The following is a 26,861-nucleotide window of genomic DNA, read 5'->3' on the forward strand; positions in this document are numbered from 1 at the left end:
TACTTTTTAAGAATATAAAATAAATAATAGAATAATATCGAAGTATCTGTAGGTACTTTGTTGTCGAAATATGTTACAATGCTGAACGGTTTAAAATTAATGTAAACAATCAAATTGTTAGACACTTTTGTATACGACTGTACAAGAGAGAACTATTGAGAAAACATTTGTGAGAGGCTGACTCAGCTCTACGGGACATTTACACATAAGTTATTTTATATGTGATTCAGCATTATAAAATAGCGTACGCAAGGACGATTGGGAAGCGTAGAATCTGTGGGTTTTGTCGCGACACTTATATTAATACATATCGTTGTCTCTGTTATGTCAAAGGGAATGAAAAGGATGCCAATATATAATAATCTCGATGAAATTTGGCGTAGATGTAAAACATAGTCTTGAACACACAGGGTACTAATTAAGTGAAAAACCACCGCGCGGACGGAGTTGCGGGCAAAGGCTAGTTGATTGAATAAAGGTAATAAATATTGAGAGATTTTTGAGTTAAATTTCGAACATTTTATAATAGGTCATGGTAAGGTCGTGCCTTTTTTATTTATTGTACATTCAGTCTGTCACTGGCAACTTTATTCCAAACAGATTCGTTTTGAATGTTGGCAGTGCGTTAAAAAAAAAACAATTTCAAACAAAATGCACTCAAAAGTAACGTAAAAAAACAATTTCAAACAAAATGCACTCAAAAGTAACGTAAAAAAACAATTTCAAACAAAATTCACTCATAAGTAACATAAAAAAACAATTTCAAACAAAGTGCATTCAAAAGTACCATAAAAAACAATCTCAAACAAAATACACTAAAAAGAAACAAAATAATGTCATGAAAACTTCTTTCTTTCTTTCTTCTCTCTTTCAAAAACCCTCTAAACTCTAAAGAAAGTTCTCTTCTTTCTTGTAACATGTCTATATTGTATAATTATTGTTATTTCGCAGTCGGTGTCGGCCGAAGTAAATAGGTGACATTTTATATTTGAGATGTATTAGACATACTTACGTTTATGTCCCTTACTTAGGCCGAAACTGTTGTTGTTAACATTAATGTTAACAACAACAGTGACTCATCAATTTTGAACTCGTCGACATCGCCGTCGCCGACGCACGCAACGGCCACTGCGCCCCCCGCGCCCGCCGCCCCCTCGAGCCGCGCGCTACGCGCTATGGCCCGCAGTGCGAGACGCGACGCGACCGCGAAGTCTTCGGATTAAACACTCGCCCTGAAGATGGACCCCCGATGGGTTCGAAACTAGTCGGTGCCGTCACCGGACGATCAAACGTGAGTTAAGCCGTTTCTTAATTAATTAATTATGATGTCTCACGAGAGTTTAAATAATTTAATTTGAAGTTTAGTTACAAATTTCCTTAATACGTATAAGGACATAAATAAGACAAATAAAGAAAAGGACTTTCCTATTTAATATGTGTGTACTTCAATTCAAAAACTAATTTAGAATACACCAGATAACCACTTATCCTTTAAACAATGAAATAATTATCAAAATCGGTATACAAATTGAAAATTAACGAACTAATACATCGTAGCGTGCCTTTAATTTTGTCCAGCCGCGCGCCGCAGTAGCATTTTTCGAATGCGCGTAGTTTTTAATAATTTAATATCTTCCAAACTATTGATCAGAATTACATAGTTTAAAGACTAATGTAATCTGTATTTAATACTCTAGCCATCAAACATATTTATTTGGATAAGGATTCATATCGAATATAATATAATAGCGCCGTAAGCTTACGACGCTGTTTTTCGTGTGCAATTTAATCGAAGTTTGTTCATAATAACATGGTTTTTGTGAGACATCCATAGATGATAGATATATGCCACCTGAGACTTTTATTTAGCAAATTTAAGGATCTATAATTACTCGATACATCATTTTAATGTAGGTCATATAGTTTGACCTACGTAAGCCCAGAAAGCAAATTTGTGCTATTCATTGTAACGCGATGTAGCATTTTTCGTTTCCGCGTAATATTCTTACGATATCTCCTAAACTATTAGACAGAATGATATAGTTTCAATTGCAAATATAATCTACATTAAATTCTCTTGATAATGAACATATTTATTTACATAAGGGTTAATACTGAACTTGAATAATAGCGTCGGAAATAGGGCATGAATTTAATTAATGTTTCTAAAGAAAAAAATGGTTATTGTGAGAAAACTATAAAAGATAGATATATGCTATCGCGGACTTTTATTTAGCACATTTAAAGAGCTACAATTCGCCATACATCATTTTTATGTAGGTCCTATAGTTTAGCCTACGTAAGCGCTGAAAGCAAAAATGTCCCTAATTTCCGCAACAAATTTTGAAGCTATATTCAAAATCTACTAGTCTTCTAGTTATTTAAAAAAAAAACAAAAAAATGGGACCCACCTGCAAGCACTTCCTTTCGATTAAAATAATTTTTATCAAAATCGGACCACCAGGGGCCGAGTTTCGCGGTAACACACATAAAAAAAAAAAAAAAAAAAAAATACAGTCGAATTGATAACCTCCTTCTTTTTGAAGTCGGCTAAAAAGACAACTGTACCAGTGGCTCTCTCAAGAGCGTGAAATGTCAAACTCGGGTCAGTAACGGACTATGCCGCGGGCGACAACGGAATTTATCTATACAATATTATTCGTGCTGTACTAAATATACTTCTATTGAGGTAACATCACAAAAGCATTGGAGAAAATCTACAATTTAGTTTACAAGACAAATAACATGCTATCACCGACCACTCTTACTTGGACAGGCTATAAGCCGTTGTATTTTGTGCCTATTTGGTTTTGGTGCTAATGGTTTCGATTGGTAGCGGTGGTTAGGATTTGAAATAATAATAGCGATTACCTATCCATTTATAGAGATCAGTACATGCTTTGTACGGTTGATCACAAATATTCTCTATTAAAGAAAGTTAATAGAGAATATTTGTGATCAACCGTAAAGCATATGATTGTAGAACAAATGAAAAATGTGTCAGTCAGAAGGCGTTAGTGCTTAATTAGGTTTAGTTATATAAGAGTCATAAAATTTGCGAATATTCCTATGGATTTTTATCTGTGATTAATCATAATTATTTCGCAGATTAACAGAATCAAACGCAGACCGACAGTAGTTGCGGACAGACTTTTTTGAGAATTATCTTATAGTTGAATGGATTGTGTACGATTTTTGTGGACATTACGCACAAAAACTTAAATTTTATTTAGGTATCTATAATATAAATTTATCACTAAATACATTAACGAAACTACAAAAAAAATGTAAAAAACAATCGTAAAATCAAACACTCTGCCCCAAGTTGACCTTGAATACGCGGCTACGGATTGCATTTGCAGTCGTATGAAGTAAAAAAAAGTGCTTAAGAACAAGGTGATGATTTACATATTGTCGTAACGTACGTGATTTTATTACAAATACATTATTTTGTTCTTATTTCAAGAAATACATCAACAACAGCTCTGCATTTCTAAGTAACTTGTAATAATGTTACAAGATCAATGTTGCTCATACACGAGTCTATGAATCCTTGGATTTCCACTGAATAAACATGCATGCAACAATATATTGCCTATATAAAAACATGATTTTGTAGTGATACAGTGGAAATTGTACTATGTCTGTAAACAAATGTAATTAAATATATGCATTATGTAATAAATCGAATCGATTAGTCCTAGTATCGAATTATCTCTTTATGAATGGTGCGTTTTTTTCTGCGTTCAAGTTAATGGCATTTGGGTTTTCCAGTCAATTAAATAAGAGTTTTGTATAACAAAATAAGCCGTAATAATTCAATAAAATATTATGATATTAATTAATTCTATGAGATAGTTAAAGGCAAAACTAACCCATAGAGATCTGTTTAATTAATCGAACATGGTTAATGAAGATATACCGACCCATGAACCCGTACCCATTAACCCATTACCAAACAAAGCTTGATCAATTCATTGAGATGTTCACTACGCTCCAATTATGTATCAAAAAAACATTAATATCAATTGTAACTTATTACGATGTTGCAAGTATAGAAAGTACTCAGCAAGGATCAGACTGGGCAACACCAATTTAGATGTCGACGACCTTAAAAGAACCAGTTATAATTGTCATAATAAGGTTATAAGAAGTTAGTGCAGTGAAAACAGTGTGTTTATTAAATTACCATCCGTAGAAAATTTTCTATAAAATTCGCCAAAATTTATATCAGTTTAAATAAAGCTGCTGTCAACCTTTCTGTTAGTTGGTGACATATCAAATCAATTCTAGATTATAGAGTGCAGACTGTTTAAGGGTGTGTTCCGATATGCACTGCGACCACTGTAGAGTGTGACGTCAATTCAGTATACTGTGAAGCCGTTCCTTTATAGCCAGTTATACTGGTTAGGGAACGTACCCATGCTACGTGACCCGTTTAGGGGGGAGGGGCGGAGTCTTTAAAATACTACGGTCAGTCACGGGAGGGGGGGGGGGGTTCAGCTTTTTGTCACGTAGTCGATTTTAATGAGAGAAATCTCGTATTTTTTCGACCTATATTCGAATATAGCGCGGTGTTTAGCGCTTTGTAAACTCACAGTTGGTGCATGGTGGTGCAGTGGACAACCTGTCTCGCGTGCGACCTCTGCGGATTCTATCCAGGAGGCTACAAGAAGTTATGAATTACTACGTGAAAACTAAAGGGGGAGGGGGGGGGTCTTGGCATATACTACGAATGGTCACCGAGGGGAGGGAGGGGTCGAAAAATCTTAAAAAATAGGTCACGTAGTATGGGTATGTTCCCTTACGATTTAAAACGGAACGCAATCTCGTATACTGTCAGCCGCATTTTTTGACGCGACATTCAAATGAGTGTATTCATGTTTTCTAGTACATTAAAAAAAACTGTTTTGGAGTACTGTCAAATTAAAAATATTTTAATTAATATTAATTATAAATTGAATTTATAATGTAATAAAAATAAGTACTTTTTCATAAAAAAGAATATGTTTTTCATTATCAACGCAGTCTAATAAGGTTAATTTTTGCAATTCTTCCATTGTTTTATTTATTAATCCAAACTAATTACAGAACTTTAACATTTTCTGATTAAACTGTAGCTTTGTTTATAAGATGTCAGGCACTCGGGTGGTTTTGACTGATCACGTGATCAAGGTACTGCGAGTACCTTACCTCGAAAACGCCAGTGCTCACAGTAGAATATGGCGGCGATTTATGACGTCATATATTTCCCTAGGGTACTGCGGCAGTATACTAGCAGTCCATAATGGAACGAATTTTTCTACAGTGATAGCATTGTGCAGTGCTCGCAGTGTATATCGGAACATACCCTAAACCATCATAATTATACTAACCAACGATTAACTAGAGCTAATTTAAAATCATTGTTTTTTTTTAAATCGCACTTCAGTGAATACATCATTTAAATTAATAAAATAACTGTAGTATGTCTATTCTTTATTTGAATGAACTAGAGGGGAATAGATTAGATACTCAGTATGTTATCAGCTGTTTATCAAATATATTACAAGTAAATTCAATTAGCGTTCAAATGAGAAATATTGTGAGAATATCGAGATATCTTCTTTGATAAGTTTAATTGAGGCTTTTTGATAATATTGTGGCGATGTTCTGTAATAGATAAATATTAGTTTTGAAATTGTTGCTATTTTTTAGCCGACTTCAAAAAGAAGGAGGTTATCAATTCGACTGATTTTTTTTTTATGGCTAAGTTAGGTGCCACTTAGATTGTAGTATTTTTGTTTTTAAGACGATTTGTTAATTTCTGTTTCGGGATCGAAATAATTAATGACCATGAATCGAATGCTTAATAGATGAATTTAAATAGTTTTGAAGAGATAAATTTTTATCTGACTCTTTTTTCAATTAGTTTTTAGTTTAATCAAATTTTTTTTTTGCATAAGTACTAGACGCTTTTTTGAATTGATGATATTCAAAAATAACTACGAAATTCTAGACATCTAACCATAACACAACCGGATAAAATAAATAAAAAGTCTTTGTAATAACTTTAGTTACTTCAGGTCAATGCAAATTGAAGTCAGTGACGGAGCTTTCAAAGCGTGGACAGCTGCCAGATGCAGCAACGCTCTAGATAAGCTGATTTGGCGCCAAACTTGACAGTTGCGCAAGATGGCGGCGCACAATGCATTAAGCGGCCTGTATTAGCCAATGTCGGACGTGCACAGCTATACAATAAGAATTTTTAATACTTTTTGAATCCAGCGGCCATTTTGTTTTATCGATAAGGATTAATAGATAGGATAGAGGGATTAATGATAGCTGTATATTTTATATACTCCATAAATTAAGATTTTTTTTTAGTATTCTACTATGGAGAAATAGACATACGGTAATTATAAAGGCGGTAAATGTCGATTTTGTTACAGGTTATTTGAACCAAATTAATTTAATTTAAAGAGCTGAAAGAATTAAATAGGTATTACTTTTAAAGCAAGTCGTAAACAAATATTTCGTCTCTTTAAATACAGATTTTTTTTAAATCGTGTTTTTTTGTAATCATGGTGGAAGTAATACAAAAATACATAACCATTATGTTCATTTCGATAAATGAGACTTAACAATTTCCTGTAAATGTAATAACAAAAACAAGTAAGAAAAAATAACAAATACAAGGTAAATAGCATCGCATTAGGTTCACAAATGGAAAGGCATCTCCGTTTGTCAGCTTAGAAAGTGGACACCAACGTTGGTCGTAATCAAGTTTTCTATCAGTGTTCAATGTTTACTGAGATGCAAAAGGTATCACTTATACTAGGAACCTATCTGTCCTCCACTATGATATTGGTTTAAAAAGCTATGTAATAGCATAATTTTCGATATAAATAACAATCACCGTTTGTTTTATTTATTACGTTGCAAAAACAATGAAAATTTTTAAACAAACATGTAAAAATGCTGGATGCCTATGCCGGAAAAATTTGTACCCTAAGAATATTAAAAAATATACATGTTAATTAAACATTTTGCTTAAGCTATGATATTTGATAATATTTTTATTTTTTTGAATTTCGTAGTAATTTAAATTTTGGTATTGCAACTCATGTAATTATGTATCAACTAGTATTGTAAGTTTATTCATAGTTATGCCATAAGACCTATAAGTTTCAAGGGTTACCAGTGAGCAAAAAGTTAAATAAAAAAATCTTTGACATTTCTCGCTTTTTTTACTTCAACTGTACTAATCCAACTTCTCTTTAATAATCACTACCTTCAAAATTTTTATTACCTGTCTACATCGATGCTTCTTGCATAGTAACAATACTTGGTACGTGGTCTTGTGACATTCAAGCAACGAACCCCAACTGAACTTTAAAGTTCAAATTATCATCCATTAATTACGATGATTCGCTTTTAAATTATTATAAAAGATTTCTAATTCATCGCTGAATAATAAATATGTGAAATCGTAAGAATTTTTCCATCTGTTATATGAGAAAATATATTTATACTAAATTGCTTAAGTGCTTTTTTCATTATTTTTACAAAAGATAACCTAAAAAATGTTCACAAATTCAACTATATTCAAAGGCTATTAGTCTGGCATCACTTTGAAGGATATTTATTTAATGGATATTAAATTAAACAATAGCCTATGTTACTTAGGGATAATGTAGCTTTCTAATGGAGAAAGAATTTTTGAAATCGGTTCGGTATTTTTCGAATTTATTCGTTACAAACATACAATTTTTTATGATATTTAAAGTAGGGTGTACAAAATAATTTGTCTCAAAAGTATAACCGTTAAATTATACTTGTCTGCCCTTGAAATGTTTCTCATTTTCAAAATGAAAGTAGTTTTTTGTAAAAAAATTTTTGAAAGTCAATAAATATTTATTATTCGTCGGTTTTGTTTCACTTTCATTGTTCTATGTTTTTGTTCGGAATTCCTGTTACGGTCGTTTGTGGCCATTAGTTAGGAATTTACGTCGGCGACTTTAGTGTTTTGGATGTAAGTAATGCTTGTAAAAAATATGTTTATTGTTTTGTCTGTCTGTGAGATTCTATTGGCATGATATTGTATGGCTATGGTAGTCAAAATATAATGTCATTACCATCAAATATTTATGAAAGATGTATTGATAGTTTTTCATTCCGATATGAGTAAATAACTCTAAATTGCCGTAGTGTACCCAATTGTAACTTAAAGTGCGTTTCTACTGTAGAGTAGTCGATTATATCAACTTACTCGAATTCCACAGCTCGTCTCCGCTTCGGACTGAAACAAATAGAAACACACATTTTGATAAAGTATAAATAATCATTATGAAAATCACTTATCGTAAATCTACGTATACTAGAATACCTTGGAATTAAATGTATACCCCTCTCACTCATGCTCTGTTTAGCTAATATATCTTTTCTCTGTCGTGTAACGAAATTGACCAAATAACGTTTATAAAGTAGCAAACTAAAACCAAAATATCTAGGCTATAAAATATATACTACGTAATTATATACTTATTTTATGAGGCAATGCGACGTCATAATAATTAAATGGATCCATATTATCACCAGGTAATTGTATCCGTTCAATATCGATGTACTAAAAAACGAAATGCTCCATTTGTGCAGTGCAGCATTAATTAATTTGTCATGACGTACACTGAAACTTAATATTACGGTATTAATGGGCGTATTTCAACCTTAAAACACAATGTTCAAGATAAATGCAACTGTATGTAATTGGATTAAGATCGAATTTAGAATGTTACAAATTTCTTCGTTGTACAGTCACGGTCAGAATTAGTATTCATTATCCATATTAGTTAATTGTTTCGTTTAACAGTAAATAGTGCTTAGTTGCAGAAACAATCGTGGATTAGATAATTATTCCTGCGGTTACTGTTAATCACTTTTGGAGGAATCGACATACTAAGTATTGGATGACTCGATCAATAGTTATTTTTTGAGAGAATCATAATGTTACTTACATTATGATCCCCACTTTTTCCATCAATAAATCAAATGTTTATGAGTATTGATTGTAGACACTTTAATATGATATCTCAACAGTTTCGTCAGATCTACAGATACAAAAAAATCATGGAAAAAATATATTTATTAATACAATTCTTATGTAACTGTCACTGACTGTACTTGCATACAGCCTTTCTAAAATAAGACGTGCAGTGATAAGACGGGTCAGCCGATACATTCGCCGACACAATTGCTTAACTCGGACACTGCAAATTTTGAGGACAACAAATTAGAGTGTTCGAATAAAATTGTATCGCAATCGTTTATTCGTATTACTTAACATCGATTTTACAGTTTAAAAGTTAAACATGTTACGTAGGTTGTATATTTTTTACGAATTTAGAGTAAATAAAATAGAGGTCATGTTGCATTCTGCAACAGTTGACAGATAAACATCTTGAAAAATTACGAATTAAGAATTACAGCATAAAATGGCTCTTATGGGTAACTAGCTGTCGCCCACGACTCCTTTGGCGCGGTATTAAAAAAGAAACTTAATATGTAGACTATGTGTTCTTCCAGACTATGTTCTACATCTGTGCCAAATTTCATCAAAATCCATTGAGCCGTTCCGGAGATACCTTCAAACAAACGTCCATCCATCCATCTAAACTTTCGCATTTATAATATACAGATTGACAAGGCTATCTAAACAGGTTACATGATCTTCTTTGTGCTGTTTTTATTTAATTTTCCCTCAAATCATATCTATCCCGATATCAATATAAAACATATCGTCATCCCTTTCATTATCTTTGACAAAACGGAGATAAATGTTTTAAACGGATATTTTGGTCTCAGAAACCGACGGTATATAGGTTGTATATGTATATTCAGAAAGAACGAACCGTGATAGCAGCGCTTGTACTAACGCGTTAAAATGTGAAATCTTCAAATTTGTTTAATGTTCTTAAATCAAGATATATTGGCTATACGTTAGTATCAAATCAGCTTTTTTTCTATTATATGAATAGGTTTATATTATATTTTAAAAAGAAGATGAATGTAATATTTAATAACATATATAAGACACAAAGACTTCATATAATCCTATGTTAAATACAGACTGATAACTTCAAACATGTTTGTGCAAAGACTTAGTATTATGTTGATTATTTAAAACTATGATATAATTAATACCAACATCCTCAATAAGAATTATAATTCAGTTTGCACTAGTCAATACTTTCCATTAAAGGTCGAATTCCACTGTTGATACGCAGTAAAACATAGTGTTAACTCTGATTTTCATTAAGAATTTGAGGGATGACAAAACAATTATTTTGATTTGCGCTAAAAACATTTAGTGTTCTACAAAATCAACTTACAACTTACTAATATTTTAAATGCGAATGTTTAGATCGATGGATGGATGGATGTTTTATTTTATAAAGTATCTTTCAAACGGCTGCATGTATCTCGTTGAAATTTAACATAAATGTAGAACGTAGCCTGGAAGAACACATAGGTTACTTATGATTTTTTTTTAATTCCGCATATACGGAGTTTTGGGCGACAGCTATCAAGGATAATTTTGTTACATGTGGATTAAAAAGCAAAATTCTGGTCCCAAACACCACAAATATTGATCTAAAAACTACAATGCCATACATAATTATGAAATATAATACAATCTGTAATTTCCAGTACATTCTTATCATATGAATATCGAAATCAGACGTTATCTTATCAAAAATGTTTCAATGTTTGCGTATATTATTTTCATACAGACAAAAATTTAAATACTTACACAACCTAGTGCTACTTGTGTAGTCTTGGTTTTCCACTGCTGTAACATCCAATAAAACATATTGGAATCTCTTTTAGTGTCTTTTAAAAACTGAGGTATGAAATTGTTTTTTTTTTACGGGACTTATGTTGGACTTCTACCTCAAAAGTTAACGGAGTTTTATCTTTTAATCTATAGATAGTTTCTCCTTGTGTTTCGTATTTAACCCCCTTCGGATTGAAAATAGCCATTTTGATTTTTTTATATTTTCAACAAAGCTTTGCTCATGTTTACCTGTTCTTAAACTTATATATTAAAATAGGTGTCGCCCGTGACATCATCCGCGTGAAATTAAACAAAAACACACACAAATAGTAGCCTATGTGTTCATTCAAACTATGTTCTACACCTATGCCAATTTTCATCAAGATCAAACAACCATCCATCTAAACATTCGCAATTATAATATTAATAAGAAGTAAGATATAGAAGACGAGGAATTTGGGGATTATTAAAGTCAGCCATAAAGTAATACAATTTTATAAAGATAACAAGAATTACATGACTGTAAAGAGAAAAAAAATAATCCGGTATAATAACGACTTTGTTTTCCAAACAAATGCAATGACACGTCTCTACAAATATATATTTAAATTGCACACAAAGGACGGGCTCATAATAATGCGGCAATTTAGTTTCGGCTTATGTTTACTGATAGAGTATAAAAACAACATCATATAAAAACAACATTTACAAGATTTTTATATTCATAAATTACATACAAGCCATACATAAATAAAGAGATTAAAAAAATTAATAATGACATTTTTTTCTGATCAAGTAATATTCCCAATAACTTATGAAATAACGTGTGAAGGAATGAATATTTTGTTAAACTTTAAAATTACATTAATTATTTTATTATTTATTTATCAAATACTCACAGTGTTGAGTACATCTGCATTGTCTATGGCCGATATACTTAGCGTTTTTGTTAGGGCTGCCACAACTTCTGGTTTGACCCGAATTTTTCGGAGTTGTATGAGTTGGAGTTGAGGAGTTGATCAGAGTGTTGTTAAACAAGTCACTGAAAATCGTTATTTTTTCTCCGTCCGCTAAAAATCAACGGTGAACATCGTTATTTTAATTTTCAGTTTTTTTCAGTTGCCAGTCTACGGGTCTATGTTTATTGAATGTTGGTAGCCCTAAATGTGATCCGCGGGACGCGGAGGGCGCGGACGTCCGCCATTGCTCGCTGTCGCACCGGTCGTCTTTAAAAAACCCGTCGCGGAGTGCAACTGCACGCTATTTCTGAACACATTGGACGTCTCACGGCCACATTTGAAATGCATTTGATGCTAACGCTTCTTGAAAATGTTGCGTTGAATATTCCGTTCGCATTGTTATGCGTTTTCTGGTTACTTGTTCTTGCTCTGATCCACGGTTAACAGAAGCGAATAAATGCAAGTTTAAGATTGCTTTTGTTTTCCGTTGTAGGAATTGCTAAAATAAACATAAGTATTATAAATCACAATTTCATATAAATTATAATTAACCATGTTTTGGATTAAGATTAAGTTAAATTATATTTATAATTTTAATATCTCTATTGATAAAATAACAACGTAATAAATAATGCCGACAATTTATTAATGTAACATTTTAAGTGTACAGCTGTTTATCATAGATAAGATAATGTTACAGATAAAAAAATATTACATATTAAACTAGATTAAGAAAACACTAACTTACTTTATTTTTTGTAGTCACTTTAGTTAATAGAAAACCAAATATTTATTAAATCTATGCCAAGCTCCTCCAATATGCTTATTTAGCGCGTTCGAAAAATGTTTCTAAGAATTTCCATATATATATTTTAAGTGGTTTAAAATATTCACGAAGTACCTACCAATAATGTAATCATAATCTCGCCTTTTTTAAAGTGTTCTGTCCTTTCTGGGGCGATCCACGAAAATAGATACAAATACAAATAAATTTGTAGTGTCTGTATGTAATATCGAAAAGAAATGTATTTCTGTACCCACCTGTATTTGCGTTGTTGACAACAAAATTACAATTTTTAAAAATGTTGTCTACACGTACGTTTGGCCGCGTGTCCGCGTTTATTCCGGTCAATAATTAATAAAATTTAAGTGTTACTATTAGGTTCCAGGTATACAAAAAGTTAGAATGCAAACTAAACAAGGGACGCAAAAAATTACGAATAAATAGGGGTCTAGGTCCTAGAATAATCAAATCTAGAATCTGGGTTCCTAACACTTCGCTTCATAAAAGGTTTCCGTAGTCAGAAGATATTGAAAACGGCTGATCTATTGTAATGGTACAAGGTATGAGGAACAGGGTTTGAATCTGCTAATTCGACTACTGTGACAAACTAATGTAAGCTGAAAGTTGTAATGTGTAAATAATTAAATTAACATGTTACAAACGCAAGAAAATTTATTAAAAAGCTCCATTTAAAAGTAATAATTATTGTTTTTTTTTTAATTCTTAATTAAACACAAGATTTAAAATTAAAAAAAAAACAATGTCGGGCGAAAGATTTGATGATTAGATTTTGGTTTACGATTAATGTATTAATTAATTTAATAAAATTAAAATACTCACGATAAACACCTTGGTCATTTTTTAACGAATCACAAATCACAAAATATCACAGTAAACATATTGAACGTTATCACTGCACTAAATATCACAAAGTATACGTCAGTATCACACGACAGGTTATGACTAACTGTGCCCGTAACGAGACGAAAATCTCCAAGACCCTATGAGACGTCAGTCTTCTACGAAAAGTTGTAGTCAATAGACGACTTATCACTAACAAGCTTGATTTCAACACTGACGCTCCAAAATACGTCAGACCGACGAGAGGGGCGTAGCACGAAAAATTTGCTACAATGTGTTCATAGCGTCATCAACCAAAAAATTATATTAGATTTGTACAGCGCCTCTATCGGGCGTAAAGTACAACGACAAATCTCATACAAATTTTGTCAATGGAATTACAAATACTTTCTCGGTAATTTTCGTGATAAGTCCCCAAACTCCGATAGCAAATAATAGGGTAGGAAATAAACGTCCTCGACAATTCTGCGAAGAGACGTCAGTGTTCTACGACAGGTTGAATTCGAGTTATCTTATCGCGACTAGTTATCTGATAGGATGGTGTACATAAATATTGAGCACATCGCATGCGATACTATATAGCGAATAGAATATTACTCAGTAAGGCATTAACATTGTCCCGCTTATTTTTACTCTACTAACCAGCGGCTTCGGTTAAATAGTTTAGTTTTAAATGTAATATTGTTACACGCTTAGTTTTTGCTAGGCTAACACAAACCAGTGATTTCGTGTGTGTTAATCTTAAAGTTAAGTTTTTAATGTACATTATTTAAATTCTCTTAGCACTAAATCAATTACATTAATAATATGATGCTATTATATTACAAGAAATTAAGTTTACTTAAGCAATGACCTATTTTTTTCTCCGTATAACATTAATTAAGATATTATCGCTTGTTGTGTGTGACTCACTTTTCTTTATATTTCGTGCACCTATTCCCGTTTCCTGATTTACTAAATAATAAGGAATAATAAAAATGAGTAATATTCTAAATAGTGAATCAGGTAATGGCACACCTTTCCATCATAGATTTACACTAACAACTGACGGTAGATTTTGTACTGACTAAAAATATATACAAAATGAAATTGCTACCTCAATTGTAGAGACCAGTGTAAACCCACATTATAAATTTACAGTAGAGAAAAGTATAAAGTGCTATAAAATCCGATAGGCAGTAAACGCTATGTAACAAATGCAATTACACGACAAGTATTCGCGTAATGTCCGATAATGCAATAATATTACGTCGAAACTTGTATTTTACATCGTAAAAGATTCGTAGTATATTTTTGATCATTAACAGGGCTCCTGGTTACTTTGTAGGGCTGTTTTTTTATGCATGTATTTTACTAACCGTGGGTTTCTGAGATCAGAATCCTCGTTTGAAACATATTGTTAGCTCTGCTTTGTCTAACATAATGACAAGAATAAGAATATTTTTATATAGAGACTAGCTGTCGCCCGCGACTCCGTCCGCGCGCAGTTAAAAAAAAACTAAATGGGGGGGGGGGTTATGAAAAATAGATGTGGGCCAATTCTCAGACCTACTGAATATGCTCACAAAATTTCATGAGAATCGGTCAAGAAGTTTTGGAGGAGTTCAAGTTCGAACCCCGTGACACGAGAATTTTATATATGTATTAGATTTTTGTCTGAGAAACTCAATGTACTATCATGTAGTCTCATGTAGCCTAAATTGATTAATTTCTTGTAAGAGTCGATTCATATTCTTGTAAAATTTGAATTTAGTTAGGACACGCCCGTTTGGATTTTTTTTTTTAATTAATTGGTAGTTTTAAAACAATCACACAATGATGCCCATAATAGTGAGAGATAGGCATTGATTAGGAACATTTGGCGCGATCCTGGTACATTCTTTTTTTTTTACTTTTAACTTTAATTAAAAGGTGGAATTATGTAAATGATTTTGGTTAACTTTAAGTCTGGGAAACTGATTTGAATCAGCATAACTTTTAATTGCTTTCATTTCTTAAATTGCGAAAATTATTGTTATAACAGTTTACTTTTACCTTTCTACAAAAGAAGTTTGGATTATGGTACTGTAATGATGTAACGCTTTCGGGATGTCAATGGGGATGTGAAAGGAAGACGGACAACAGCGCAAAATGTCTTTCATATAGTTAACTATTCATTTATACAGAGAATTTAGAGAAAACAGTGAATGTTTTAACCACATCGGTATATAATTAGACGCGTCTTTCACTTATCTTTAAACTTGAATAAAGATGAGTGAAAGAATCTCTGAACTGAAAGAAAAGCCTGCCTTCATTTATATTTTTTGGAAATTGTGAGTTCATAATCTGTGCTTTAAAATGTCTTAACATTGTTTTTTTTATTGTAGAGAAATTTCAACATCAATTTTACTGATTGTGTTTTCAGTGTTCCAAATAAATATATTTTTATTGATATTATAAAAAAATTATAAAACAACCGGTACCTTCTTTCTATATTCTATAGAGAAAAAAAATAACTTGCAGGTTGTTTTTGTTTTATACACGTTGATCCTTGAATTACCTATTTCACTGTTGGTTTCTGAGACCAAAATTTCTGTATAAAACATATCGTCATCCCTGTCATTATCTTTAACAAAAGAGAGATATCAATATGTTTTAAACGGCGATTCTGTACTCAGAAACACAGTCAGACATTTATACAGCAAAAATACTTCCGCTTGCTGTTTAAAATTCCTCACCGAGTGTCCACCGTGTCATTTACATACGTACAAAGACTATTCACACTGAGATATGCCACTACGGTCATACGTGGTACATCATTTAAATAAGTTGTTTGTTATTAACGATGTCTGTCTTTTTTTTTTAATATCTTAAATTACCTATTTTTTGTTTATAGTAACCAAAATGACGTTTATACTGTAATTTTTTGCAGTGATAAAACTAGCGCCTGACTATGATCACACTTGATATATTTTGAGTTGGGTTTTGGGTTTTTTTTAAGGATTTTTAAAAAGTTTTCACTTTACCTAATTGAATTTCGAATTAAGTAATTTGAAATCAACTGGCTGTAAACAATCGTCGTTTTTGTAACTATGAAAAAATATTAAACACTTTTTAAGATTACCTAGTTCCAATAAAAACATGATTGCTTTAATTGTTGTTCAAAGTAACACACACCTAAAATCCCTCAAGTTTGTAATAACCAGGTCAAGAAGTGTCAGTTTATTCTCACATACCTTAGAACGAACCGACCTTACAGTATCAAGTAGCGTTGGCCGCGTCATACGATAGCCCCTGGACGCCTTCCGGCCGTCTCGCGTGATTTGTATATCCCGTACAGCCAATGACTGTTAGAGCGAAACAGAGCGTGAATTCTAACGCCTGTTATTCATTAGGTGTAGGTAGAAATAAAAATACAATAGCATTATTTCATACTGAACATAAAAGGGAGCATTTTAAATTTTCAGCAGTGATCACGTCAGTATTTAAGTATTCTTGATAGAGATGAATCCTATATTTTGTAGTGATATAGTTTGCTAAATCATAAGATGACCAAATGGGCAGGGTCAAACGTTAAAATACCGCTACCTTATGAAGCATTATAAGACGACCGAATCCACGAACAAAAGAATCCACGCACCGTGACTAACTGGTTTTGAACAAGGAATGAATAAAAACTACTATTGTGATTTAATGTTATAAATATTATATTAAAAGAAGATTGCGTTGATTAGTCTCCATTATTTGTTATTCGATACGGTCCGCGGTTGATGCGGCCGTGTCGCCTCAAGGCAAAGGCCTTGAAGCGGTCAATAGATATCAAATTATTTATAGGAAATGCAAGTAAATCATCATCATCATAATCAGCCTGAGTTCGTCCGCCTCTCCCATCGATTGCCACAATGCCCGGTCCTGTGCCGCCCGCATTCAGTGCACTCAAACAACCTTGACCAGATCAACATAGAAACATAGGTTTCGGTACATGTTGATGTTCCATTCGATAAATAATTGTATGAAGGAAATGAATAAGAGTTGTGTTACATGAAATGAGTCAGGAATAGATCGAAGCACTTTGTTCACCTTGAGCAAAATTTTTAATAAATTACTTTTTAACATTGATACAATTTTTTTTTGAACTACAGCTAATGTTATGTTGTTCGTTTGTAACGCTTTCACACCTTGATAGCTTAACAAATCATTATATATGTGTAAAAGAAGAAGTAGAATACTTTTATCCCTGTAACTATACGTGTCAAGTCGCAGGCAACCTATACCTACCCGTAAATATAAATGTCGATTATTAAATTACAAATTAGTGTTCTAATGGTTGATTTGATGCCCTAAATTATTTGCGTATTGTTGACATTCAAATCGCTTTGTTTTGTTACATGTTGACTTAATTTTGTTGATTGCAATTGCATTTGGAAGGCGTTAAGTCACAATCGAATGGCCTCGAGCTTTCGAGCGGGAACAAAAAAAGAAAGGTAAAGGCACTCACCGGCCAGTCGACAGCCACGTAACTGATCCAACATCTGTTTAATTTGCAGATACAAATGACATTGTCATTTGCAAATGTCAACGGTCGATAACTTATTAAAATTAGAGTGCAATAAAAATAGGAATGATGTTTTAACTTCTCTCTACTTAATAATTGCGATATTTTAATCGAAATCTAGTAGTAGTAAATTCATTAAGAATAGCTTAACTCACGTATGATCTTCCGGTGACAACACCGACTAGTTTCGGATCCGTCGGGGGTCCATCTTCAGGGTGAGTGTTTATTTTGAGATCTTTGCGGTCGCGTCGAGTCTAACTCCTTGGTATCCATTTTTATTAATCGCGGCTTTCTAGTATTCACAGAAGTTTCAGAGAGTTTGTAAGAAAAATAATTAATTTTTCTTTAAAAAATTGGCATTAACACTGAATTTTGTAGTTCAAACTACGTAGCGTGTTAATATTCTCTTGACCTTAATTAATATGCCTTTTGGACTAGCAAATGCGCCATCAATCTTCCAATCATAAACACATATGACAAAGAGTGCATTACATCCGCGGTGGGGGAGACGGGGGCGAGCGTGTCCGACAGCCGAGAAGAAATCCGAGAGGCTGCGCTGGACCGGTCCGCTGACCCACTTGCCTAGCGCACAATCGGCCATGCGTTCACGATCTATGAAGGACCCGTTTCACCGCGATATGTTCCGTTTCTGTATCATATGTGAAATGAAGGCTGAATCAAGTCTTATCTGCTAACTAAAATATTAATCTAGTTGCAACAAGCAATAGTTTTAAAATTCCCGTTTAACTCTTCGATTATGCTCCGGGATACGAATCAAATGTCATTGATCACAATGCCCAACTATAGATCACAATGGAATGGATCCATATAATGTATACCCTTGTTAGTTTGTATTAAAGTATGTAATTTAATTTTTATCCACTTTATCTTTGTACATTGATTTATTACTTATAGTAGTTTACAGTAATTAGTTTAACTTTTAAATCATACAAACTAAATGTGTCGATAAAAGGTGAAATATGACGCAAGAAGTCACATTTTTTTTTCATATTAGCATAAAAAATACTACCGAATATACAAATTTTATATTCTTATGTAAGAATACAGACTTATACGTAACGGTGAAACGAAAGTCAATAGCTTCATGAATATCTTTAGAATAAACCCGTTGGATTCTGTTGTTAAAAATTCTCAAGAATAACATCAGAATAAGAAATTAGTAAAGATGCGTTGTGAACTCTACAGATTGCGAATAAGCTTTTGCTCTAAAACAGTTAAATCCAAATCGTTGTTTATTTTTTATATCATAAGGTTGTAAAGCGTAAAAGGTAACGAGTAAGAGGCCACTATTATTCGCCGACATAGCGAAGCGACCGCTACCCATAGACAACCGAATATTTCCGTTTACCTTTTTTAAATCATTAATCATTTTTTTTTCATATAACATTGTATTGTCGCCAGAACTAAAGATGTTTACCAAATTTCATATCTATCTAAAATATTAACAGAAAGTGTCATTTTGTAATTTAAATAATACATTTAAATTTGATCCAATTAAGGAGAGCAAGTTAAATAAAACCGCTTGAAAGTTACAGTAAATTGTGTTTTGTTAAATGACTTATCTAAAGTTCTGAGAATGCAACTAAGTTGTTTTGTTCTCATTTTTGTTGATTAAAAATTCTAAGAATTATAGATGAATGTATTATTCCATTTATTGTAATAACAGAGAACGAAATTTTAGAGGGCAAGAAACACTCAACTTAGATTGTATATTAATATGTATTATTAGCATAAGATAACATCAAAAACATGTTATAATTTTTGGAACATATTATTTATGTATTAAATTAGAAACGTAAAAAAATATTATTAGAAGAATTATTTTAATTACATAATTCTAAAACATTTATGTACCGCACGATACTTTTACGGTAAGGTCACACACAAAATTGGATATAATATATGACAACAAAGTTAGAAGGGAACAGAAAGCGACAGTCGTGCTCACAGATGTGTATTAACCATAGTGTTATTGTAATCTTTTGGATTCCGATGCTTTTAAAGTCTACGTTTATAGCACTTTATTTGACGATTCTTTTGTGATTTTGACGCCTTGTACACCCTTGTGTATTATTATAAAGTACAGTAACAATGAAGGTCTGGCGTTTCCCCATCATACGGGAACAAAGAGCCCGCATATCACTTGACAAGTCCTCCGACATTACTCTGAAAGATTGTTGTGCATGTTTATACAAGGAATATTCTAGAAGTATATGTGAGATTAAAAGTAAAAACTATAATAGAATTTTAAAAAGTATTTTTTTTATCTATGATTAGCTGTCGCTCGAGACTTCATCCGTGTGGTATTAAAAAAAGCTGACTGTTACTGCGTCTATGTGCCGTTCCAGGGCGTAACCCATCACTGTTTCTTTAATCCAGATCCCTCAGGCCATTCTTTAGTTACACATCCAAACTTTCACATCTTCTATATATCGACGCTGGAAAGCGTAAACGCTGTAACCCCGAAAGTATGAACTTTACAGGAGAGCCAAAAAATCATAACTCGTGAGCTGATACGCCTACAAGCATGCGGTATTTAGCAATGTAGTGTAGTTTGTGCTAACCTATAATAAAATCATTATCGTTTGATAATGGTTGAAATTATTAACGTGTGAAAAACATATTCGCGATTTCAAGGGTTACAGCGTTTATGCTTTCCAGCGTCGATATATAAAAGAAAGTCGTGTTAGTAACACTATTTATAACTCATGATCGGTCGAACTGATTTAGCTGAAAATTGATGGGGAGGTAGCTTAGAACTAGGAGACGGACATAGGAACTTTTTTATCTTGTGTGCATTTTTTTTATTCCGCGCGAACGAAGTCGCGGGTAAAAGCTAGTTTATAATACTAATAATAATTAAGATGTATCGAATTGTATGAACACATAAAAATTACGCTTGAATTTCATTTGAAATGTTAATAGAAAATGTGGCTCTATCAAAAAGACTATTAAAATCCGAGAAGGTCTATTCTCTTGCGAAGAGGTTGCATTCCCCTGATAATTATCATCATTAATTGTAGCGAGTTAAGGTAGAGGATTAAAAACGTAATTAAATGTAGTTGAAGGCCACATATTTTTATAATTAGTAATATTAACTACACATTGATGAATATTTTATAAAGTAATGATGTAGCATTTTCTTATTTTTCTTGAATTAGTAGTAAGTTAATTGAAGTAAACTTTTTTCAAGCAGCTAATTTATTCCCCATTTTCATAATTGTTATTACGAAAATATATTCAATTGTATAGCAAAAAATGCATAACTCGAAAAATAAGCACCACAAACAATCAAGAATTATATGATAAACATTTTATTATAATTCATTTTGTAACTCTGAATATTTAACACAATTTCACTTCTACGCACAATATGAATATTCTATTATGGTGTAATAAATGAATGATTTACAGACTCGATTGGTATCTTACAAGATGTGTGAAGTGTGAACACAACGATGCAATAACACGCAAATGTGAACATTCTATTTATTAATATCAAACTTCGTTACAATTATATGTATTACTAATATTATAAATGCGAATGTTCAGCTGGATGATGGAGTTGGAAGGTATCTCCGGAACGGATCAACACATCTTCATAAAATTTGGCATAGAACATAGTCTGGAAGAACACATAGGCTAATTTAATTTGACGATGACGAAGTCGTGGTTGATAGCTAGTTTATTATAAACTAGCTTATACCCGCGACTCCGTCCGCGCGGAAAAAATAATAGAAAACGGGGTAAAAATTATCCTATGTCCTATTCCTGGTTCTAAGCTACCTGCCCACCAATTTTCAGTCAAATCGATTCAGCCGTTCTTGAGTTATAAATGGTGTAACTAACACAACTTTCTTTTATATATATAGATATATATAAATAAATAGATAAGAAAGTTTAGATGAATGAATGGATGTTTGTATTGACGATGTATGAACTTATTCCAATAACGGCTAAATATAAAATTAGGCATAGTTGTAGAAAATAGTCTGAAGGAACACATATATTACTTTGTAAGTTTTTTAATACCGCGCGGACGGAGTGTAGACCGACAGCTAGTAGCTTTTAGTTCCTTATAAAGCAAGCGCATTGAAGCGAAGGCTATTATAAAAAAATATTCTGCTATGTATACGTTTAACAATGGGTTCAACAATCTTATAGAATAGCTAGGGGAAATAAACCTGGCAACCTTATCGATTAAACATACCTGTATCGTGACATTTAGATACAATAACAAAGTATCCAACAGCAATAATATCCACTATATATTATAGTACTTTTAGAATATGAATAGATGGGTCAAATAAAGAAAAAAAAGTTCAAACTTGAAGTTGGTTTCTGAGATCAAGAACCTTGTGCAAAACATATCGTCATCCCTGTCATTATCTTTGACAAAACAGAGATAACGACATTTTTTATATGAAAAGGTGGCAAACAAGCAAGCGGCTACCTGAATTCGCCGAAATAGCGTGGCAACCGTTGCCCATAGACATCCGCAAATGCAGACACGTTGCCCACCTTTAATCAACGGAGAAGGGAACACCCAGAAAGAGGACATTTCCCCTTCCTATGCGTCCCCTCTTCCGCACAATCTACTTTCCCTTCCCATCCCATCGACATGTTTGAAAAGGGGCATTTTATTCTTAGAAATCCACAATTGATCATTAAATAATATACGTAATTTCTACATTTATTAGTATTGAAATGTATTATTTAGAATCTTCCGAATAATTATATAATCTTAATTAGAATAATATAGTCGATATCCTTGTTATAGACGAAAACAAATCACAAAATAAAATGTCACATGTTATTTATTACTTGGTGGTTTTGACATTTCTAAAGAGCAGACTACTCTATTTAACATCTCTAATTAATTAAAATCGTGTTCGATTTTTAAATATTTTAACGAATCATCTGTTTTTCCGCATTCTCACAAATGGCATTTTTTTAATAATCAAATATTCGATTAATAGATCCAGTTTTATGCAATTCTTATACAAATAATTATAGTTTATCAATACGTACATTAAACAGTCAATAAATTGGAGTGTCTGTATGTAATATAACAAAAAAAAAATGTATTAAAGTACACACGATATGTCGTCCGACGAGTCAGGGGTTAAGCACTTCACTTGGAATCTGCGATTCCGGGTTCGAATCCCGCTATGTACTAATGTGTTTTTCGATTTACATGTGTACATTTATCCGACGTTTTCACAGGGAAAGAAAATAATGGTGCGGGATGAAAAAATATAGGTGTTTCGGGAACGGAAAACTCACTGATGGAGCAAAATGAACATAAAAACGTTGACCTAAGTTTTTTTTTAAATTTAAATGGGTACTACAGTAATTGAAAGGCAAAGTTAGTAAAATAATATGCATTTGAATTTTAATTCTCATTTTCTTATCAACATCCCTTTTCTGACCTAAATACAAGTATTATAGAATGCAGTTACTCTTACACAAGTTAATTATGCCCATAGTAATCACTAAATATTACATTTTGTTTGTCTTGAACATGCTGACCAAACGACAATTTATTTTAACCCGACTAAATCAGGATGAAATGTTTTATGTATAAAGGTTATAAACAGTGGACATTCACTGTTTCTAATTCCAGCTATAATTTAAACATAGACTAGTTAAATTGTGTTTTCTAATGACTACAAGCAGAGACGTTTCAAACTAGTTTAGCGGCAGGATGTATGCACCTACAAACATTCTTTACAGTCATTACCAGCCGAAGGAAACCGATATTTCTTTGTTAAATGCCACATACCGTCAATAGTTACAAAAACACTAATTTGAACATTTTAATTTAGGTATAATTATCTTTATACAGCTATATTAAAGTTAAATTAGTGTGGTCCGTTTTAATTTCTAACAAAAAATACGTTTCACTTCATGTAATTGTATGATAACGTAATCGTCGTAAAATATTTCCGTAGATGTATGTAACGTTCTACTGCCACTAATTTTGTATAAAACAACTAGACATTTCTATTTTACGTTTGGGTAGTAAAAACTCACGGCTAGGGTTGCCAGGTCACCAAACCTAATAGTCGGACAGACTAGCTAGTTTGGCCGGACATTTAGGTAGAAAGCCCGGACACGACCGTCAGTCGACTCTTGTCGCCTGCGCTCGGCGACTCTCGTTTGCGAAATGTAAAATGTTTAACAAAAGCCGGACAACCCGGACACAGTTTATTTTGACCGGAAACGCAATCGAAAAGCCGACCTGTGTCCGGCTTTATCCGGAGGCCTGGCAACGCTACTCACGGCTAAGCAAAAAAGATAAATCAGAATAGCGTTAGACGGAAAACTATAATACCTGCAGATCTCTTAAAGTTACAGGTGTGAGTGCATATTATATACTTCATATTTCTTCCAGTTTTATGATTGTAAATAGCATAGAATACTACACAAAAAGTCGCCAAATATTTACAATAGCCGTGTAATACCGGGAATACCCATATTATTCACTTATCTGTAAGAAAAACCCACACCCGACGTGTTAATTACACTTAATAAGCTTATTTAAAATCCTTTTATAACACAGGAAGAAGCAAAACATTGTGCGGCTTGTGTGTTGTTGCATTACCAACATATTTAAATGATCCATTAGATAATTGGACTACGTTGGACTATGAAGTAATAAGCTCTACCTTAACATATATAAAAATGGTTCGCCATCGTCATATCTTAATGTCTCTTGTTGGATGTGTCGTCCGCAGACCGCTGTGAAAATCTATCGCTTCCACAGTATTGTTTATACTAAAGAGATTCAAATTAAACAGATATAGAACGGGCATACGAAAAATTTCTCTATATCCGTAGGGCAAATTTCAATGGCAAATGAATGCTTAGTAGACTTTAGATGTGGGTGTGTCTCGTTACGCCGATATATAATTTGTCGATTACAGTTTATTTCGTGTTGTCAAATCTATTGATGATTGTTGAATGTCTTTGATATCAGTTAATCAATCTTGCCAGTTACTATATAAATCATAGAATTATAAAGTTCTTGTACCTCTAGAAGTCTAGTTTTTGGCGTAATTTAGCGATGATTACGGCTAAATCTTGTTCAACGCTGTCCTAATAATTTTGCGGTCATATTGAGTAAAGACATGCAGTAAAATAAATACTAGCTGTAATAATATTTGTGTATCGTTCGTCTAGATTGTGTATTGTGTTTACATTGGATTCGAATCAACGACCTCGCGAACAAACCTTCACCTCAATACTACTCGTTTCTTGAAAACTTTAAAACGCCAAGCTTTTTAACTTACAAGCGTTAGATCAATATTAAAGTTTGATGGTAAAAAAAAATCAACATCGTCTTCTCCTACGGATATTGGGCACAGTATGTACACTTCTATACATCTCTGTCACCTGTTATGATTGAATTTACTCCCTTATTACGCATGTCCTCGTTCACACAATCCATCTATACTTTCTTCTGTCTTCCTCTACCTTTGTAGCCACATTCAATCTCATTACTTTCGCCTTTTGCTTCTCAATATTCTCCGCTGCCAAACTATCATACTTCATCACTTATACCTAAGTAATTAAAAGTTATACTGTAAAAGTTATATAAAGTACTGTATCTTCGGCATGCACTGCTTCGTAGAAAAAATTGGCAGGGAAAAACTAAGCGGCGAAAAGTATATGTTTCAATTACAATGGATAATTATCATTTTAATTAAGATATATATACAATTTAATACGTAGTTACATTGCATAGGTACGAAGGTACATAAAATTATGTTCATACATGTTGATACTAAATCATAATTGTTTTATTTTGATACGTTTTTTATAGAATGTGTTATAGTTATAAGGAAGTATAGTTAAATAAATTTACAAGTCTTTGTATTATTAAGTGTCAGGACCAAAGATATTGACTTGTACACATTTTAAAGGCTTATTTAGTTACGTTTATAACAGACATACAGACTGTGTTGTAGTTTTCTAACAAAAGTGTATCGAATATGAAATAGGATAATTGCTTTTAAACGCTTGTATCGGAATATTTGTAACCTGTTTCTTGAGTGTTTTTATAAACGAACGTCAACGTAAATACACATCGTACAAAAACATTGTTTAATATCGTGCTGCCAACATAAAATTTGCTGTATACGGAAAAACTTTTTGTCATCTGACAATGACAGAAGCTGAAGATTTTACCCGTTGTCATTGTCAGTTGCAGTCAAAACGGTCGTCTTGCTTTTGGGTTATAGGGCCAAGGGTAAGTCGAAGAGTTTCTTACCTGGTTGATGTCTGGTCAGTGAGAAAGGGTGCGGAGGGGCAGGGGCTGCGCGCTCATACTCGCGCGGTCGACGACCTGGCGGCACCGGTTAACTGTACCACAAACACTGACACTGGAGACTTTGACCAACGAACGTGCGCTAACGATGGTGGTTCGGGACGTACTGAGGCGCGGCGCCCGCGGCCTTGACCGCCCCCTCGCTCCCCGCGGCTCCCCCAGCACGAATCCGCGTCGCGTAAACGCAGCGACAGCAAAAGTTGGGACCGATGCGCAGGCGCATGCAACTTGCGTTTGCGTCGAAAGCTCTTAACATACACTGTGCAAGTTCAAGCTTGAACACACTGAAAACTTTCGTATTGTTTAATGAGATTTTTGGCTTTGAATCCAATGCACGCACAAACTAAATCCAAGCACAAACAGCCATATAGATGTGATGTGACATATCATAATAAATTAAGTTATCGCTTAACTAAGTTCATTGATACAAGAACGGGCATTGAATGTTTAAGGTAACGTTACACAACCATTTTCAGCTTCGTAGAGTGACTTTCTTAAAAAGATAGAGTCGCACAAAAAAATAAACAAAGGAACATTTAAAAGCCTTAATTTGG

At 33.0% G+C, this 26,861-nt stretch overlaps 1 protein-coding gene across 3 annotated transcripts in view; it reads right to left on the minus strand.

The window, feature by feature from the left end:
• Nucleotides 1-26,459, minus strand: part of LOC106712625 — a 42,471-nt gene extending 16,012 nt beyond the window's left edge. The window contains exons 1-2 of one of the 3 annotated variants that reach the window (XM_045683068.1): nt 26,251-26,459; nt 8,252-8,281 (exon numbers count right to left, since the gene is read on the minus strand). Coding sequence is in view for 1 of the 3 variants with exons in the window: in XM_045683067.1 (XP_045539023.1) it covers nt 8,252-8,281; nt 13,400-13,417 (48 nt within the window). In the remaining 2 variants the exon portion in view is untranslated. Of the gene's footprint in view, nt 1-8,251; nt 8,282-13,399; nt 13,618-26,250 lie in introns of those variants that run through there. The other 2 variants (XM_045683067.1, XM_014505240.2) reach the window with 2 other exon arrangements.
• Between the last annotated feature and the right edge of the window lie 402 nt (nt 26,460-26,861).

Source organism: Papilio machaon, chromosome 21 (genome assembly GCF_912999745.1).
Source record: "Papilio machaon chromosome 21, ilPapMach1.1, whole genome shotgun sequence".
Taxonomy (NCBI): Eukaryota; Metazoa; Arthropoda; class Insecta; order Lepidoptera; family Papilionidae; genus Papilio; species Papilio machaon.